General features: G+C 42.8%; 1 protein-coding gene across 2 annotated transcripts in view; it reads right to left on the bottom strand.

Moving 5' to 3' along the window:
* SPTBN1 (spectrin beta, non-erythrocytic 1) overlaps window positions 1-19,849 on the bottom strand; it is a 227,642-nt gene that overhangs the window by 34,289 nt on the left and 173,504 nt on the right. For both annotated transcript variants that reach the window (XM_054986560.1, XM_054986569.1), the window contains 8 exons: window positions 15,767-16,069; window positions 14,980-15,133; window positions 12,266-13,136; window positions 12,010-12,147; window positions 10,615-11,371; window positions 9,571-9,773; window positions 6,085-6,175; window positions 744-890 (listed from right to left, as the gene is read on the bottom strand). In XM_054986560.1, coding sequence (XP_054842535.1) covers window positions 744-890; window positions 6,085-6,175; window positions 9,571-9,773; window positions 10,615-11,371; window positions 12,010-12,147; window positions 12,266-13,136; window positions 14,980-15,133; window positions 15,767-16,069 — 2,664 coding nt within the window. The remainder of the gene's footprint in view (window positions 1-743; window positions 891-6,084; window positions 6,176-9,570; window positions 9,774-10,614; window positions 11,372-12,009; window positions 12,148-12,265; window positions 13,137-14,979; window positions 15,134-15,766; window positions 16,070-19,849) is intronic.

The raw sequence follows: 19,849 nt of genomic DNA, 5'->3' as shown, positions 1-19,849 counted from the left end.
GCATTTAGGAGGGGAGAAGGGAGTGTGCAAACCCGCAACACATTTTTGATCCTCAACACTATTATTGTAGTATAGTAGCTTCAAAACGTAGACCAGATTATAATAATTAAAGGTCAGGGGGAGCCGAGTCTGAGAATAGTTGCTTGCTTAAGATTTTTTAAAAAAATATATTTATTTAAGATGAATGAACAAATTCGTAGCTGGGGTGAAATTTCAGACAAGAACTCTGCATTTCACAGCTCACATTCTTTTTGAACTGAATCCTCCCCATCCACCCCCAGGAATTAAGCAACTTCACTGGCTATGCCAGCCTGGTTTCTACATACATGAACACCCCTTCTCTTTCCTATCTCCAACAACCTTCTTCCCTCCCAAATCTAAGGCACTTATGTGAACATTTCTAGTCCATGGCGCCCAGATACAACATGGGAATCACAAAAGTTAACTCAAAAAAGTGAGGATCAGTGAAATGAAGACAGCAAAATACTTTGCAGATACTCGCAGGCTACTTAAAAATGCACAACACCATCTACACAAATTAGGAAGGAATTAGTACGGTACATGAAACTAGGGGCAGCTCATAAGGACTGGCAACCAAAAAGTCTCTCAACTTGGTTCGAAAACCAAATCCTCCAAACGGCCCACTTAGTAAGAGGAGCAGACTTTTTCAGGTCAAACAGTGACAGAGGCTGAGCTAACCTGTGTCTGTATCCCCATCATGTCTTCATTCCCATTCCACTTACATTTTCAATTTTGTCAAGCCATTCTTTGTTGGACCCAAGCTCGGCCATGAATGCTTGGTGTTTCAGCCATTTGCTGTGCAGGTTTCTGGCTTCATCGTAAGACATGTCCTGTGCTGTAAGCATCTTCTCATTAATCCACAGAGACAGCTGGAAAACAAGGAGAAATATGTTGGCTTTGTGGAGCTGCTGTGGCTATTTTAAAAAATTGGGATTTGGAATTCTTATGTAGGGAGAGAAGGAAGGAAAATATAAGATCAAACCAAGGGCATCTCAACTCTCATCCCAACCAGATGGTGAGGCAGCAGTCCAGAGTCTTAAATGGACTGGTGGATGGGGAGTGGTGGATCGGCAAGGCGGCACTTTCCCGAAGCTGTTTTCTTTATGGCAAGGCTTATTTCCAGTCTCACAGCCCAGTAAGGACAAAAAAATATATAGTTGAAGGAAGAACAGTGTTCAGAATAATAAATTAAGAAATTACCTCTTACACCTTAGTGCCTTTATATTTGTTCAATGCAGCTCGTTTACTAAGAGACAGGTTGTCAGTATAAGATGCAGCTCAGAACCTGGCTTATACAAATGCAGGGTGTCTCTGAATTAAACAGGTGACTCACGGGGATTAGGGATGTGCACATCAAAAAAATCTGGATTACTTCTGGATCCAGATTTGGGAAGGATATGCTATTAATTATCCTGAATGTTTGGGATTTTCCTTATCATTTTGAGATTTTTTTTCAGAGGTTTTTTTTAAGGTCCTGAGAATTCAGGACCATTTTAGCAATTGCCCCCCCCCAATTCCCCCACCACCCAGAGGCAGCAAAAATGGAGGGGGGAGAGAGAAAGAAAGCTGTTTTCACCTAACAGCTAGCTGTTTGGGGCCATTATTTCCTATGGGTGGTAGACCTAGCCTTGGAGGCCAGGTCTACCAAATCAGTATCTCCAGTCCCTTTAAAATTTAAAGGGCCATTGCTTTATATGGCCATAAACCTCACCTCCAATTTGTTCAATTTACAGTGAAATCCTAAACAGAGTTACTCCAGTCTGAGCCCATTAAAATCAATGGGCTTAGAATGGGCAAACTCTTCTTAGGATTTCACTGTTAATATATTGGTTCTGTATTGGTTCACTGTTAATGTCTTTGCCCAAAGTTGTTGTCGTCCATGGATAAACATTAAAACATCTCATTGAAAAGTAACCTCTTCTAGTTGAGGGTGAAATAGCTTAATCCCCTCTTCCCTTAAAAAAAAGCATTTAAAATGTTAAGGAAACAACGTATTAAATTTATAGAAGCCTTCCAGAAGCTGCACATGTTCCATCTTTTCAGCCAGATTTCTATATAAAAAGAGCTGATCTTCATTACTTGCAATGGCCACCCTCCTACAGATAAAAGCTCACCCAGGAAAAGGGAGTGGAAGAGAACTGGACAACTTGCCCAGTCACCTCTATTTTTGGCCAACAAAGGCCACTTTTCATTCATGAACATTTTCAAAGGTCACTTCATAAAAGGCTCGTTAAGAGGGGCAATAAAAGGAAAATATGTAATTGCAGGAATTAGAAGAATCCGCCTTTCAGAGGAACTGAACAAAGAAGTTGTTCATGGGCTGAGGAAAGTCTCTCGCCAGGGTTTCTGCCCTACAGTGGCTGACTGGCTCCTAGGGCAGCGCTATCTTCCCTTTGGTGACAAATTATCCTGACCTATGGAGGGATGAGTTCCCAGGCTCCCGTAATGGAACCTGATGGCTGTGGGATGAGAGGAAAAAGCTAATTCTGGGGTCAGAAGAAGCCCCACAGCTACGTATCACAGTGGGAGGAGAGGGCAGCAGCAAGCAACCATTTCATCTATCTGTTCTCTACCTATTGTATTTTCATCCCATCCTTCCTCCAAGGTACTCAGAGCAGCCTAAATGGTTCTCCCCTTTTCCTTTTATCCTCTCATCAACCCTGTGAGAGATGTCAGGGTAAGAGAGTGGACTGTCCCAAGGCCAATCCACATCTTCTAGTCTGACATTCTTAACACCTACATTACACTGGTTCTTCAATAACAGAATGCACAGAAAATTATATTTTAACAATATGCCCTTTAAAATTGAGTTATACTTAACACCCCTTAAAAATAATCTGATTTAAAATGTAATCTGAATTTCCTAAAACTGAACACGTTGAAGTCCATACTCATAATCTCAGAGGAAGCCCTGGCTCTCTAAACATATGCACTGAAATAAAACTACTTCTTCTATATGGAGAAGAACAACCAGAGGCAAGCATAACTTTTCTTGGGAGTCAAACATTATGACAGCGCACAATCAGACATAGGTTGCTGCAGTCAGTGTCTCTGCATCCTTAGTGTTCCTTGCATGTGTACTGAGAGAATCAAATAGAAACTCTTGATTTCACTGTTGCAGACTTAAATTCTGTAGAGCAAAAGACACTTTGGCTGCTTGATCAGAAGTTTTAGATGATGCTCCTGTGTAGTATGATGTCTCTATTTAGTTGCAAAGCAACACATTATTAATTATTATAGCAACCAGTACATATACAGGATATATATTCGTTAGGGGAAATTGGAAAATTGGTTTAAAACGAACAGTTTAAATTGGCCGTTTACTGTTGGTAACTTAATACATGACTCTGATGAATTAATTAAACTGCACGGATTTAAACCATTCCACTTAGTTGTTTTTAAACTGCTGTCATGCACTGAACATGATTTAAAAAACAAGGTGAATAACCAAAAATACCCATATTAGTGTGGGAAAAGGGACAAGTTATTCTTTGTTAACATGAGAACCACAATTTGTACTTTCAGTATGGAACAATGAATCATTTACCACCTCTAAAGAGTAATCATAATATTATTAAGCACCTGCGGATAAACTAGGTGCCAGAAGAAATGATGAATATGATGCAGCACCACCAGAGCTAATACATACATACTTAAACCAACAAGTCCCATTTTGGCACTGAAGATCTTCAAGCCATTTATCCCTGCTAAATCCCTGCTAAAAGTGGGAGCTGGCTCATTCTCTGCATTCTGGTCTTCGCAAAATGACTTCAAATGTAGGGGACAAGGGTACATAGCCCAGATATTAGCACGAGTCAGAGTCATCCAGAAGACTGCCCATTTTCCTCTTGCTTTCTATGTACTGCAAATATGTTGGGTGTTGAAACTTAACCTCAAAGTTCACTAGCTTTTGAACATATGTATGGGGCAGCATGAACAGGGGACAGCATAGGGAGAAGGGACCAACCAAATAAAGATGGAGGTTTTGCTCAGATTTTGAGAAAACAGACCTGGAAGTGCCACAGTATAGTCTACAAGGGGCTATCAGAGTAAGTATATTTCAAGCTTTTTAGATAATTGGTGCAAGGACAGAACTGTAGATAAGGGAAGACTTGCACTTTAGCCCCAGGATAAGAAAAGCAGGATCCAGTGGCTTCTTTCCAGCCTTAGTGCAACGTCACCCATTTTATTCATGTTTGCAATTGTTTTGCACATAGACGAGCCTAAGCCCACAACCAAGACTTTCTAGATGGGCATTTTGGGGGGTCTAGGCCTTTTGTCTCAGAAACCCCATCTAGTTAGTTTCTGCAGGCTTCTGACCAAGTCTTGGCTTTGCTAAGATGTTTCCTTCCAGCAACATCACAACCATTTTATTTTATTATTAAGGAGAGAGGACCAGTCACAAGAAGAAAAGGAAAACAATAGACATACACATTTTAAGCAATTAAAAGTGGTCCCTATGTTACGTGTTCTATTAAAGGTAGGGTCAATAGGAATCAGGGTTGAAGTTTCAGTTTTAGTATTTTTTGCAGGGGCTCCAGGGGATGGGGTAAATTGTGGGGCCAGAAACAATAGGCCACATAATATTTTGCTTGGCTTGAAATCTTCACTTATTCACTGTGTAGTGCATGATGGAGGAAATTTAAGATTTGAATGCAAAGAAAGATCTGTGAGCAAAAGGCAGCAAGAAGCCAGTACCCTGTGGATTTTCTTTTCTGACACAAATCCTTTCTAGGTATGTTTACCCAAGGAGGGGAAAAATTTTACATTAGCCTTCTTTCACTACCAGTATCTCTACAATCAGACCTCAGGACCAGATCTGCCATTTCTTTTTTCATAAAACTATACAATCTTTGTCAAGTACACTCCCTCAGGGTATTCAGTAATGCATCAGCATATGGCAGGTGGAAAGGAGGTGTCGCTGTGGTCTACTGAGAGTCTATCCCCTGACTTGATGACCCGTCCTGGACTCTGCTGTTTTTGAGAGTGAGTATCTACTGTTGAAAGTGCAAGACAGGATTGGATTTTATTGGGTTCACCGCCCACCCTGCTGCCTAACCATTTCCCTGCCTGAGCTGATGGAGGTGGTCTTGGAGGTGCTGCTGAAGACTCCTAGACTGGTTGCTTTGGGGAGCTTCAACATCCATGTCAAAGCGAGCCTGTTGAGAGTGGCTCAGGATTTCATGGTCTCCATGACAACAATGGCCAATCTCAAGTAGTAACAGACCCCACACGCTGTGCAAGTCATAATCTTGATCAGGTATTCTGTTCTGGAAAGGAAGAAGGTGATCTGAAGAAGAGGGAGGGGGATTAAAGATGGTCCCTTTATCATGGACAGATTACTATTTGCTGGGATTTAGACATACAGGGATACAAAGACTGATCTAACTGGCTAATATGGTTGGCGCTCCTGTCAGTGCCTTGGTTAACCTCTGGAATGAGGAAATGACCTGGGCAATTGACACAATTTTTCCTAGGCAGCCTCTCTCAGGTCTAAGAGTTCAGGAACTGTGGTATCATCTAGATTAGTCTACTGCAATGTGCTCTGTGTAGAGCTGCCGTTCAAGACTGTGCAAAACCTACAGTTGGTACAGAATGCTACAGCCAGAATGCTGATAGGAATGGGTGGTAATGACCATGAGCAGAACCACAAGTGACAAAAGGCACAGATTGGACACTTGTCAGCTTCCCTCAAGTTTTGATGGGAAATGTAGGCAGCTTGGCGGAATGTTGGACAAGTGACAGTTGAAAAGTCCATTGGACAGAAGTCAGAGAGCGAAGCTGCGAGACCAGGATGCCTACATTTTCCATCAAAACTTGAGGGAAGCAGACAAGTGTCCAATCTGTGCCTTTTGTCACTTGTGGTTCTGCTCCATATTGCTCCAGTCATGTTCCATCTACACTCCTAATTTGCTTTTGGGTCCAATTCAAGATGCTAGTGTTGACTTTTTAAGCCCTATACAGCTTGAGACCAGCATACCTTAAGGACCACCTTTCCAACTTTTGGGAAAGGAGAAGAATGGCGCTTTTTCTTCAAGGATTTTTTTTAAAAAAAAACCTTACCTCTTGACAATCCTGAAGAAACTTTTGAAGATCTCTGTTGTCTTTTAATCTCATCAGAAGCTCACTAGCTGCCTCCCGATTCTTCTTATGCCTGTTTAAAAGGAAACAAACAAGAAATTTTCAACATTGGAACTCTACGGTTTTTATTATTATTTGCAGTTTGAATAGAAGCTTTGTTATACTACAGTGCGTATATCTCTCAATCTCTGGAGTCTAAAATGTCCTCTAATTAGGGACAAAATTCCTTCATATAAAGGTCCTTAAGCTCCCCTTACAAAACGAGTTAAACATTAAGGGGGGTGGCAGATCTCTTTGCAAGATGTTGATGGGAGCTCAACAGAGAAAAATAGGTTGAAAGAAGAGTCTATGCTGGGGGTGGTTGTGGAGCAAATGGAGACTGGGAAATATGACAAGTTTCCAAAAAATCATCCCACTTCTTAGAAGACATGGTAGTTTGAAGCATATGAAGTTGTACAGGGCTTGGAGGACAGGCAATCAATCTGAAGAGTAATAGACCGTCGGTTGCGCCTTAAAGCAACTGAGCTGGTACTGAACTTGCCCATAACAACCTAATGCAACCAAACTTCTGTGCAGTCAATAGTAATTCTCCATGTGAAAGATATGAGTGGGGGATGCAACTAAGCAGAGACCCCCGCTCACTGTGTTAGGGGGGACATAGCAGGATACACTTAAGGTGGGCATGGCAGAAAACAACAGTTTCCCCATTTGGAATTCTGAGAAGTGTCACAAAGCAGTCACTTTGCAAATGCGAGTATACCCCTCCGCCCCACATTCATAGGGCAGTTTGTATAATTAAGAGCATAAGGCTTTGCTGATCACCATTCCTTCCAAAGTGCATCATGAAATTCCCCAGAAACAACTGTCACACTCACCATTAACTGGATGCAACGAATGGTGAAAACCATGAGTGATTAACACTTTTCACAGTGTGGCAGAATATACAAAGCAGGTATTCACATGTTTCCTCAATGTGAGTAATTTGCATATCTTACTCTGTCACAAGATGCAAACGTTTCATGTTTGGCATGAAGCAGGGTTTTCTTGTTACACTACTGTGTGTGTGTGTGTGCATGTGCGTGTGTTATGTGCCGTCAAGTTGCCTCTGACCTATGATGACACTATGAATGAAAAACCTCCAAAATGTCCTATAATTAACAATCTTGCTCAGATCCTGCAAACTGGAGGACGTGGCTTCTTTTATTGAGTCAAGCCATCTCATTTTAGGTCTTCCTCTTTTCCTACTGCCTTCTACTTTTCCTAGCATTATTGACTTTTCCAGAGAATCTTGTCTTCTCATGATGTGACCAAAGTACAATAGCCTTAGTTTCGTCATTTTAGCTTCTAGGGAGAATTCAGGCTTGATTTGATCTCACACCCACTTATTTGTCTTTTTGGCTGTCCATAGTATCCGCAAAACTCTCCTCCAGCACCACATTTCAAATGAATCAATTTTCTTCCTGACAGCTTTCTTCACTATCCAACTTTCACATCCATACATAGCAATGGGGAATACCATAGTTTGGATTATCTTGATTTTGGTTCCTAGAGAGATGTCTTTATCTTTAAGGATCTTATCTAGCTCCCTCACAGCTGCTCTTCACATCTCAATCTTCTTCTGAAGACCCCACTATAACCCCACTATATTCTTCTGAATAACCAACCCCACTATAGAACACTATAGTGGGGTTATCCCATTTTAGCTCAGCAACAACCGTGCAGATCACCATAACTATGAGCATTTATATAGTGCTTTATGGTATAGGAAGTGCCACGTTTGCATTATTTTGTTGTAATCGTTACAACAACCCTGCAAGGCAGGTCAGTGCTGTGTGGCAGGCTAAGAATGGTGACTTGCCTAACTCTGCTGAGGATAGCACAGCTCATGAATTTATGCCACAGAAAAGATTGAAACAAAATTCCTGATTCATAACTTGCAATCCAATGCATGTTTACTCAGAAGTAATTTAAAGACTGTACTCTCGGGAAAGCATGTATAGGATTGCAGCCTTAGCCACTACTCTACACCAGCTCTCATTAAGAAAGCCAGCTGAGAGAATGTAACTTGCTAAAGGCCACCCAGTAAGTAAGGATTTGAAAGCAGTTCTCTCTGGCCCAAACTCTATCTACAAAAACCACAGCAGTCCTCAAACTCTAGAAATAAATTAAGAGGTATGTGTACTGGCAGCTCTACCCACATTTTTAGTTTAAGTTGGAAGATAGTATTAGATATTAAAACCAAGCTGGTTACAAACAGTGGTAATTTTGTTTCCTGTTCATCATTTGAGCTATATTAGATTTGGCTGGAGACAATGTTTCCTAAGTCAATGAGCGTTTCCTTGCCATAATACAGGAAAAAGTTGGCCAAATATTTTTTTGGCAGAAACCACATGAAAGTTAAACTGCTTTAAGACGATATATAATCTCATTCTGTATTCCTCGGCTTTCCCCACACTATACATTTCCTCAAGTTTAGGCTATGACTCAGCATCCTTTAAACCAGCTTTACTGAGGCATGACACAGTGGTTTCTATAATCCCAAATAAAGTAATAGACTTAGAACAACTTCGCAGGTGGATACACCTAGATGATTTCAGCAACAAAAAGGAGATTCCCCACCCCCTTAACTTTCCTTATTTCTTGGAAAAGTTACACGAGGAGCAAAGACGATTCAGAAACAGACAAAACAGACTGGGCCGATTCTGATCATAAGGGACTGCTCAACTGTTCAACTCACTAAGTGTTCCTGGTGACGAAAGCCGCCATATCTTTCACCTTTATCACAAGAGTTGATGGGAGGGTAAATAAATGAGAATCAAGTATTTTACACATGAGAGTGGTGAAGTATACTGCCGGAGGTGTTAACATTAATGGCAGCCTAAAACACACACACGCGCACACACTTCTGCAGCCTGAAGTGCCATTGTGACTCCATCATCCTGCTGTGCCTCTCTCACACTCTCATCTGGCAGCGGTTACAATCAGGCTGGATGGGTGTGTAGGCCCTCTGTGGCTAACTGCTTAAGTCTAAACAGGCTTGACAGGAAAGTCAATGCAGAAGATCTGTTGGATACACGTTATAAGATGGTGCTGATAGCGGCTTTCACCACCTCCCCTTATGACCAACCGTTCTGAAACTGTCTATGACCTGGGAATGTCTGCTGACCTTGCTGAGCCTTAGGAACCCTGAAGCTGGCCTTGGAGCCAACACTTTCTGGCAACAGCCAAGAACCCTTGTAAGAGGAGGCACACAGCACCAATTCATGAGACTTCCAACTAGCCCTAATCAGATGGTCGGGTTCAAAACAATTTACAGTTGAAATGCTGATTTGACTGTTAAAGGCTGCCTTCCCTCTATCTCCAGGCAACTTCTATCAACAAAATTTAAAAGCACAACAAGCAAAATAAGCAACAACAATGCAAAATTACTAAGTTGCCCTTAAACAAACAAACAAGTCCTAACGGTACCTGTCATCAATGGAGTCCACTTTCTCTTGGATCCTGTCAGAGTTAATGTTCCCATCACTAACCAGTCGTCTTCCAGTCTCTACAACAGCATTGATTTTCTCCTCATTGGCATCCATTGTGGTCATGAAATCCTCCTGCTTTTTGATAGCAGCTTCTGCCCCTTCCAAAGTTGTGGGCATTTCAGTATGTGCCAAAACATATTCCTGTAATTTAAAAAAGCGAGAGACTTTAAAGGACTGGATCAACAGGCCTATCTAGCCCAATACTCTTTTTCAACTAATGTCCAGTAACAATGGCTTGGTATGAATTCCGTAACAGGTAACTCCATGACAATTTATGGCTCAGCACTATTTACACATAATGTGGCTGTTCTCCCTGGACTGATATCTTGTTTTCAGTCAGAGAAACAGACTAAAGCACGACCCTTTTTGTGTCATGATAATGAGGGGAAGCCACGGCAAGATGACTGTGTTGATATACAGCTCACTTCTTGAAATTCTTAAGACATGCTTACAACATGAAATGAGGCAGCAGTTAAGCAAATCGCCTCATGGAAAGCCTCAAACATGGGTAGAGCTAGCAATGATCTTGATGCCTGTGAGATACATTAGCACATTTAGAAGACCAAACTCATTACCAGTCTATCAGTTTTGAGGAGCTTTACTGTGCAACCACCTTGTGTGAAGATTGTTCTGTGAAGCAGCCATTTAAGGACAGATTCACAGAAGTACTTCTTGAGTTGGCTGACCACAACACCCCAGGCCCAAATCCTAATTCTGTTTGCTAGTATAAAAAAAATGTGCTACTATGAAAAAGATAATTTCCAGTGATCGGTGCTAAATCTGGGGCCTCAGCCTCTTTTGTCCAAAAGGCTTTACCACCTCCACACACAATCCACAATGAGGAGAGGAAAAAAGGGATACCCATAAACACAAGATAAGACTTTAATAAATCATGTTAATTAATCCTTGGTCTTACATCTCCTTGGTCCCTAATTGACTGGACAGGCTGTATGCTTGTGTCCCAAATATGCTGCGGGCTCACCTGGTTGTTAAGAAATGCTTCTGCTTGCTTTGTGTCTCTGAGGAATAGCTGATAGGCATGGGATTGGGAAAGGAGATTCTGCCGATTTTCCCACATTTTGTGAAGTTCATTCCATCCGGTGTCCAAGGCCTGTAGCCGCTGGTGTAAGAACATGTACTGGGCATCCGTCTGCCCTTGTGTCACCATCTCACCCATATCCCTCATTTTCTGATAGTCTTCTTCATAGTTGTTGATTTCGTTCTTGATATTCTCATGCTGTGTGAGCAGCTTCTCGGCCTCTGCCAATGTGTTTGGCATGTCTTCCGAGGCTATGGCAGTCTGAGTTCGGGACAGCCAGGACTGGAAGTCATCCAGGTCACGCAAGAACTGCTGCAGCTTGCTTGCCTCTCCAAGAGATTCTTCACGGTTCTTCAAGGTTGTTTTCATCTCTTCCCAGACATCATTGATTTCAGCAAGCCTGGAGAGGATGGCCCGGGCTTGATCAGGATGCTCCGATTCTAACTTCTCTGCCTCTTTCTGGAGGTCGCTTAACTTGGCCTCAATAGCTACCAAGTCACGTTCCATCCCTGTCAGCTTTCTCTGAAGGGCCATGACACCAGCCAAGTCATTGCCAAGTTCTTGGGTTGACTCAATAACTTTAGTCTTCTCCCTGATCCAAGATTTGGTTTCATTACATTCAAGGTGGTAGTTCTGGATACTGAGGGCTGAGATAAGAGCATCTTTCTTTCTGTCCACCAATTCTCTGAACTGGCTCCATCTGGAAAAAAGGGACAGAAAGGAAAAATTGGAGAAACGCTGCAGCTATTAACCATTATCCCTTCTTTCTAACTTCTGAAAGGTGCTTGAAGGGTATGTTTTAAACAATTCACCAGCAAGTATTTTTAGGGGGATGCACTTTGGTGTATGCTTCTCTTTCTTTCTCATTTATAAAGAATATTTTCATTCTGTATATGACTATTACTTCCACTGTAAAGTGAAGGTCCCAAGAAAAAAATGGCACAGATTGCAGAGGAGTGCACAGATTTACACTATAAATCAAGTTGTTATGAATGATGACGAATATTGCTATTAAAATCTCCAAGCGGAGGAAGCAGTTACCAATTAATGGCATTTTCTCAGGATGATCCCTTTTCTTTCCTTGCCTCTCTACACTAAAGGACATAATTTTAAACAACCAGGTGCTGTTGGAGTCCATTTTTACTCTGTAAGAGCAAATCCAGTGAGGATTGTATTCAGTAAACCCAGTCAAGCAAACACAACAGGATGCACAGCGTAACCAAGACAACGAATGTCATTAGATTTGTATGGATCCAAGTCTAATGGTGCCCATACAGAAGATGAAGATGCACACAAGCAGCAAAGGTTAGTCAATATTTTGTACATTACTGAACCCACCTTGTATTGAGCTTATCTTGCTGTGCCTTGATCTCCTTCTCACTTGGATGACCACTGTGAATTAGTTGCCTAGCAATCTGGTTTACTACAGCAACACGCGATGCCTGATTGTTCATCTCTGGTTCTAAACTTTCAAATCTAGACAGTAAAAAAAGAGAAGATCATCACAGTAGTATTATTTAAAAGTCTACAACTAGACATCACCAAGAACTGCACTGGAAAATCCAACAAGGCACATCTCACCACTGAATCTTACCTATGCTGGATGACTTCTAGATCTTCCAGTTTTTCAGGGATCAGCATGTTGTTCAGCCATTGCTCCTTTTCATCAATCCAAAGCTCACATGCATCTGCTTCACTGAACATCTTGTACAGAGCCAACGTGTCTTGTAGGGCCTGCTTACGAAGCCGTGTAAGTTCAGCAACCTCTTTATACCTCTCCTCTATTCCAGCCAATCTGCCTTGTACATCTGCAGACTCCACATGTTCCTGCGGCAAACCTCTGGCTTGTTCGTGCAACGAATCAATGGTTGACCTATAGCCTGTGATCTCTTCAGCAACATCTTTGTGTTTCCTAACCAAGGACTGGGTAGAATATTCATCATGGCCAACATCACTGCTAGAGACGATCTTGAGGATGTCCAACATCCATGTGTCAATATCATCTGCATCGGCTTGGAACTGGTGAAGGAGGGAGGCTTCTTCGAGTCGCTTCTTCCTGATGGCAGAGAGCTGCTCCAGGTTAGCCCACTGATTCTGGATATCAATAATCCTCTCTCTGATCTTCTCAGATCCAAAGTGATCCTCAGCAATCATATCTTCCCCTTCCTTGATTGCCTGCTGGAAATGGCTGCTCCGACCACTCATCTCATCTTCAAATGCCTTGTGCTTGCTAATGAGCCTGACGACACTGGTTAAGTCTTTCCCACAATCCTCCGATGACAAAATTTGTTCTTTTTCTCTTATCCAACCTTCCTCTTCTGCCATTTCCCAGAAGAACTTCCAAAGGCGCCGGGACTCTTCCAAGCGAGCTCGGCGTTCAGCTGCTAACTGACAAAGCTCCTGGTAACAGAACTCCATGTGGGCCACACGGTCTCTGATAACCTGAGGGTCACAGGGCTTGTAACCTAGAACGAGAGAGACAGAGAGGAGAAAGGCAGAGAATTATACTGCAGAACAGGCCACATTTCTCCAGTGAATGAAGCTGAAAGAATTCTGATTTCTTAGTTCTAGTTAATTAACTCTACAAACCAAATGTGTTCAGCTTAACCGATGCAATCTTCTGAGATACTTTTCTGAGGCATGTTAGGGCAGCCCTCTGCTGGAACATGTTCTAAGACCCCTCTCAGCTCTTCTCTGTCAGCACTTACAGAGATATACACAAACAGGTTCTCCCATCCACCCATACAACACTGCACTAGAAATCAGCTGCAGAAAGAGCAAGGTATTTTGCTCTTTGGACAAGTGGTTTTTAAATTTTGCCACACCAGCTACTTCCCTCTGTCATGAGAGAAAATCCATCACAAGCATTGGGAAATTTCGAAGGAACCATATAGAGGGTAAAAGATATGTTATCCACAACAGGGAATTTCTAAATAAATGCCTCGCAGCACATTTCCCAGTTTAACTGGCATCCTGTGCTATATGAGACTTGGCATAATGGACATGCCAGCCAGGAATTCATGGAAGAAGGAAGGGAAATGGTGAAAGTTTTTTTTTAAAATGATGCCTTCCAATTAATAGTAGGGAATGCAGGGAGTGGAGGGGGAGAAAAAAAACAGTGGTACGTCTCAGGTCAAATTCTCTATAGCAACAAGACATAGAATCATAGAATCATAAGGTTGGAAGGGACCTCTAAGGGTCATCTAGTCCAAAACCCTGCACAATGCAGGAAATTCACAACTATCTCCCCACCTCACACACCCAGTGAGCCTTGCTCCATGCCCAGAAGATGGCAAAACACCATCAGGATCCCTAGCCAAACTGTTCTGGGGAAAATTGCTTCCTGACTCCAAAGTGGCAATTGGCCTTACGCTGGGCATGTAAGAAGGAGCCACAAGAACTAAGCACTGATGTAACCCTTCCTGCCCTCCCTCTCATGCCTAGGTTCACAGAATCAGCAGCCAAGGAATCAAAGATATGTTGGTCTAATCCAGAAGTGCAGAATAGAAGCAGATATATATTGTTACAATATAATTCATTTCCTGTTGATATCAGAAAGAAAATCTTGTTGGCTTTAGGAAGACTATAGCTGGGTCAATGCTAACAGTAGTCAAACAAACCTCCTGTTGAGTAGAGTACATGTGCAACAGTGGGAGGGGGGCACTAACTCACATATACACATCCTTGGGCACACTTGACTGCCATACTTAGAAGATAGTATTTGAACAGGGCCGGCACATAAGCACTCTTTCCATGTATGCTGGTTCTGAGCAGTTCTTGCCTTTGAAGTCCAGGAATGAGGAATTTAGAGAGGGCTGCTTGTACCAGAATTTACAGGTGATGACCTTGGATCCAGACTACGTATTTCCATGGGTACAAGGATTTCTGCCTATGAAGCATGACCTTCCCCCAAATAGCTCCAGAAATCCTGTTCTTGGGGGAAAGGAGGCCACCAGGAACAGGATTTGGGGGTCATTTCAGGCTGCTGCAGAAGGAGGAAAATGGGGAACTCATGGTCCATGGGCAGAAATCCTTGTACCCATGGAAATGTTAGTTTGAATCAAACCCCAATTCTCATTTAAAGATTTTATTCAACGCATGAATATGGCCGAAAAATGTCTGAGGTAGGTACAATCTTATACTCACTGTGTGTGTTAAGTCTACAACACACTGAGAGGTTAGTGAGAATAGTGCACTTGTCTACTTTGTCTGCAAGGGTCTGACAAACATCTGGCCAAACTGATGTCTATTCAAAGGTCATAAACACAAGTAAATGCTAATCAAAGTTGCTTGTTTTTTTTATCGTACCTTCTCCATCAGTGGCAAATTTCTGAGCTGATGCATTGACTCCTCGCACTCTCTCAGCCTGAACGGCAATGTCAGCCTCAACAAGTGCATGCTTCTGCAATAGGTCTTCTACCCCCAGGAGATGCTTGCCATAGTCTTGAGATAGCAGCAACACCTGTTTGCATAAAACCAGCCAGTCAAAGCATCATACAAGTAAAAAAACTACTGCTTACATTCCTAAGAAGAGTATGTTTTTGTGCTTGACAATTTTTTTTTCATTTGGGTTTTCACCTCACATTGGGATGTCCCATCAAGTATGAAAGGCTTGTGAGAATAGAACTACACCTGCTTGATTCTGCGCACAGACATAGTCGTCTTGCTTGATGGAGCACAGGTATGAATGCTCCAGCACAAAAGGAAAATCAACCTTCAATCCAATGGGCACCAACACCATTTTACAGAGCATACCCTGATGCCAATGCAGCTAATGAAAAATCCAAGATGGAAATCTTTGCTTGTGCTAAAATGGATTGGCCTTGAAGCCTGGGTGGAAAAGCCTCAAAGGAAAGGTGGCTGCAGCAACAGGACTTGTGAGTGGTACCTTTTAGAGGCCCTGGCCCACCACCCTTCTTCTGTCGCATTCCCAAACTAGCCACTCTTTAAAATTAGTTGCTTCTATTCCCTATCCAGATTTGCTCGACTACTACATTTGTATCCTTTGTGTCAAATGACATCTTGATACCTTTTGTGCTGAGTGATGGCCAGACAAGCTTTTCTACACCCTATCCACTTCCACCCAGGTGCTCACCTTCATTTCATCCATCCAGTCCATGATATACAGCATCTCCTGGAATATCTTCTGCAGACCAAGGTTCATCTCCAGTCGTTGCCTGCGCGCTCTTAGCAGCTCCAGGAGGTACTCCCACAGGCGGATCACATTATCTTTCCTTGCAGTGATGCGTTTGATGTCATGATAATTCTCAGCCTCCAGCTCCTTGGCAACGGCGACCACTGCTTGGACCCGTTCTTCGTAGGCTGCAATGTCTGTCTCGATGGCTTCATGCTTCTTAGTGGCAGCCTCCACAGCTGGCAGGTCAAACCCAAAGTTGTCCTGTAAAGAGACAGAGTACAGTTTAACTGGATGAAGGCACTGAAAATGTTTGTTGTTTAGGGTGGAGGGCCTGTAGTGAACAGCATAAAAGCTGTTCCTGCTTTTGGCAAAAATATCCAGGAAATAGCATAATGGGTTTGGGAGCCAGAACATGTGCCTGTCCCTCAATTACAAGCCTAGAGAGAAATCACCAACATAGAGCTGCTAGTGCCTTACCACAGCACCACCATCAAGCCATGTTAGCTTGGACACACTCTAAAAGTTGACCTGTACAGCCCCCAAAGGAGTTGTGTTTTCCTTTTACATACCCTCAGAGGATGGAGTAGGAAAGTCCTCAAAGCCATATTACAAAAGGCTGCATGTGTGAGGATGTTAATGTGCAACCTCATCAGACTGAGCTACAAGTGGCACCTTCTACCAGACAGAGATCCGAAGCCCCATAACTTGAACGCACATCCTCTTCCCTAATCTTGCAAAGCAGTGAGTACACACTGAAATTGTGGAAGTTAATTAATTCATACCTTCTGTAAGGCAATGCTTCATTGCTGCTCACATTTAACAGTTCTAAAGAGGTTTTAGTAAAGCTCTGCTCCTGGGGATGAGCCTGTCAAATGCACCATTATCTGAACTATTCTGAAGAAGTAACCATGTTAGTTTGTCACAGCAAACAAGAGAAGTCGTTCTGGAATAGCTAGGTGAATGTTAACGAGCAAATTCGATTGTATTCAATTCAGACTTCATTTAGATTGTGGTTTTATTTCCCACTACACTGGTAAATGAACACAGTGTAAGCTAGAGAAAGATCACTTAGAACTGCTCCTGTGAATGGGTCACTCTGTACTGATCTTGTATGCAAGATTTTACATAGACAGGGCTCATTTCGAGGGGGAACGCACAGGAACACAGTTCCAGCAGTTCCTCAAAGAGGTCACATATCAGGTAGCCCCGCCCACCTGACTCTCTGCCATTTTGGGCCCGTTTCGGCCTCGATTGGGGCTGAAATGGCCCAGATCGGGCTTCTGATGGGTGGTGGATCACTCTCCTGCTCATCAGCGGCCTGATCCTGATCATTTTGGGCCCCCTTTCAGCCATTTTCAGCCCCTTTTTGCCATTTTGGGCTCAATTTCAGCCCTGAATGGCCAGGATTGGGTCCAAAACAGCCACGATAGGTGATGTCAGGGGTGTGTGGCATATGTAAATCAGTTATACTAATGACACACTTCCGGTGATGGCAAGAGGCGTGGCATATGCTAATGAGATGTGCTAATAAGTTATGCTAATGAGTTCCTCCAGCTCTTTTTCTACTAAATGACCCCTGTACATAGATATGTAACAGATTCACTGGACCCCTTACATTTCTTGGCCTTCTATCCTCTGTACACATGTGCCTCTACTAGGTTGGATGCTGCCTAAAATTCTCGTGTGCACAAAGGCCAATTCCCCCTTCCTGTAGTAGACCCCCAAGCTCCTCACCAAAGCTGTTTCTGGAGGTCCCCTGTCCCCCATTTTGAGGATCATTTCAGGCTGCAGCCGGAGGAGAGGAAGTACTTCCATCTCCAGATAATGTAGGCAGGATCCAAGCCCAAATGACCCTATTTGCCAACTGGGGACAAAGTTTGCCCCTCTTCCTTAGAAGAAGGGAAGGATAGTCTACTAGACGGACAGTACTTCATGCCTGAAATGATGTGGATTCTAGTGCACAAAAGCTTATGTGATAATAAACCACTTAGTCTTTAAGGTGCCACAAAATTCTTTGCTGTTCCGGCATGAGACATGAAGCTAACATGCCTTTTACTATTAATATCAGTGTGACGGAATTCGCCACAGGGTGCTTCTAAAGCACGTGTGCAATTGCACCAAATATCAGCTTGGCAGTTAACATTATGATCAGTGCCAATCAGTTAAACTGTTTAGCATAATGTTCAGCTATTATATTAACTTATCATTTTTGTTGCGCTCCCATACTTCTTCCCAAAGACAACATGAATATGGAAAATGGGATGAGAAAGGGTGGTTTTGTACTTAAATTTTAATATTCCAGAATGCAGCCAGCAATGCTTGCTTGCCTGGAGACAATTTGGTGATTCTGGAAGGTTTACCGGCAGCGTACAAAATGTCCCCCAACTGCTGCCTTCAATCATACAAGCAGCCGTAGTGCTTTAGTAATTCAGCATACCAGGTTTAAGGATGAAGCACAGAAATGCATTTTCCCTATGTGTGGGATTTACTCTGGAAAATTGCCATCTGCTCCTTACTATGCTAAACCCAAGCTTCAGTCAGCCTCCAGTAGCATTGCATAACATCTAGCCACTTCTTAAGGGATGGCTTGAAGCTACCTAGATGTAGCACTGCCAAGAAGCATAAAGATGGAAAGGGTTGCAGTGCCATCTAGGTTAATGACTTGTTTTGAGGCAGAATGGTTCATCCACTCCACTTCAAGTAAAACAGTCCACTACATACCACAGTGTACCTTTAAATAGAGAACAGGAAAGAGGTAACAGAGAGAAAAGCTTTAAAAATCTCAACCAAATGAGTCAAACAACAGCCTCTGACCTACCCCACCAAGGGCCAAATTGCATCTTATCTGTAACCATGAGGTATTTCTCATTTTTTTAAAAAAAATGAAGAGCAGCTGTGGCTTCAGATTAAGAAGGATTAGTGGGGGAGAAAAAGAGAAGAAAGAGCTATTGGTCTTCCTCAGCTAGCATAAACTAGATTGAAAGTTGACCCTTCACCCGTTTTTCATTCTGAGAATGAAAAAATGCAGGAGTTTCTCACTGAGTGAGAAAGGCGCTGTGGAGAAGGGGGAGTCATTTTGAGCAAACAAACGGCAGGGAAGTGGTTAACCCACCCAGCCCCGTCCTTTAAATTTCCCCGTTCTGCTCTGCCCAAAGTCACGGCTGCTTTGCTAAAAAAAAAAAAAAACTTCTGGGAAAAAGAATCACAGACCAAAAATAAAATTCACACTTTGACTTTATAGCATACACACTTAGAATTAAGAGAGGAATTCCATCCTGCCCACAGATTAGGTCAAAGGGTTACAAAGTGTTTTGGTTGGAAGAGTGAACTTAGAGGTCATCTATTCCAACCCTCTCACTCAATGCAGGAATACTCAACTACAGCATCCCCAAAAGACAGCCACCCAGCCCCCTGTCTGAAGGCCTCCCATGCCCATAACCTCTCAACTCAGTAGGGGCCACTGCTGAACAACTCTTCTCATTAAACAATTTTCAGAGGGCACAAGTCCATGCCATTTAGTATCCAGTCTCTGGTTATGGAAGATATTGATACCAGGAATGCTTGGTGGTAATAGCAAGTCTAGCAGGTCATGCAGGAGATACTGGGGCGGGGGGCGGGGCAGGGCATCACACAATATATAAATTTATCAGATTCCATTTTAAAGCAGTTCCCTTTTGAAAGACAAGAGAGCTCTTGGAAGTCTTTCAGGACACATTTAATGTTTAAGGAGTATTTGCACACCATTCCCCTGCTCCCATCAGCAGCCTGGAGGTGATGATATGGAGCAGAGGTGGGGAAATGTATGACATGAGGAAGTGATAGAGGGGAGAACTTACCATAGGCTGCCATTTTTTGCAGCCATGTGTCAAGTGTTCATTACTAATTTCAGATGTGGGACACAACTAAGCACGCTGAGTATTTCCTCTGGCCTGTACTTCTGTGTTGCAGAAGGGGCCATGGCTCAGTGGTAGAGCATCTGCTTTGCATGCAGAACGTCCCGTGTTCAGTTCTGGATATCTCCAGTTAAGAGGAAGAGACAGT

The sequence above is a fragment of the Eublepharis macularius genome, chromosome 1, assembly GCF_028583425.1.
Source record: "Eublepharis macularius isolate TG4126 chromosome 1, MPM_Emac_v1.0, whole genome shotgun sequence".
In the NCBI taxonomy this organism is placed as follows: Eukaryota; Metazoa; Chordata; class Lepidosauria; order Squamata; family Eublepharidae; genus Eublepharis; species Eublepharis macularius.
Note: the sequence above shows the minus strand (reverse complement) of the source record. Positions and strands in the feature narration are given on the sequence as shown.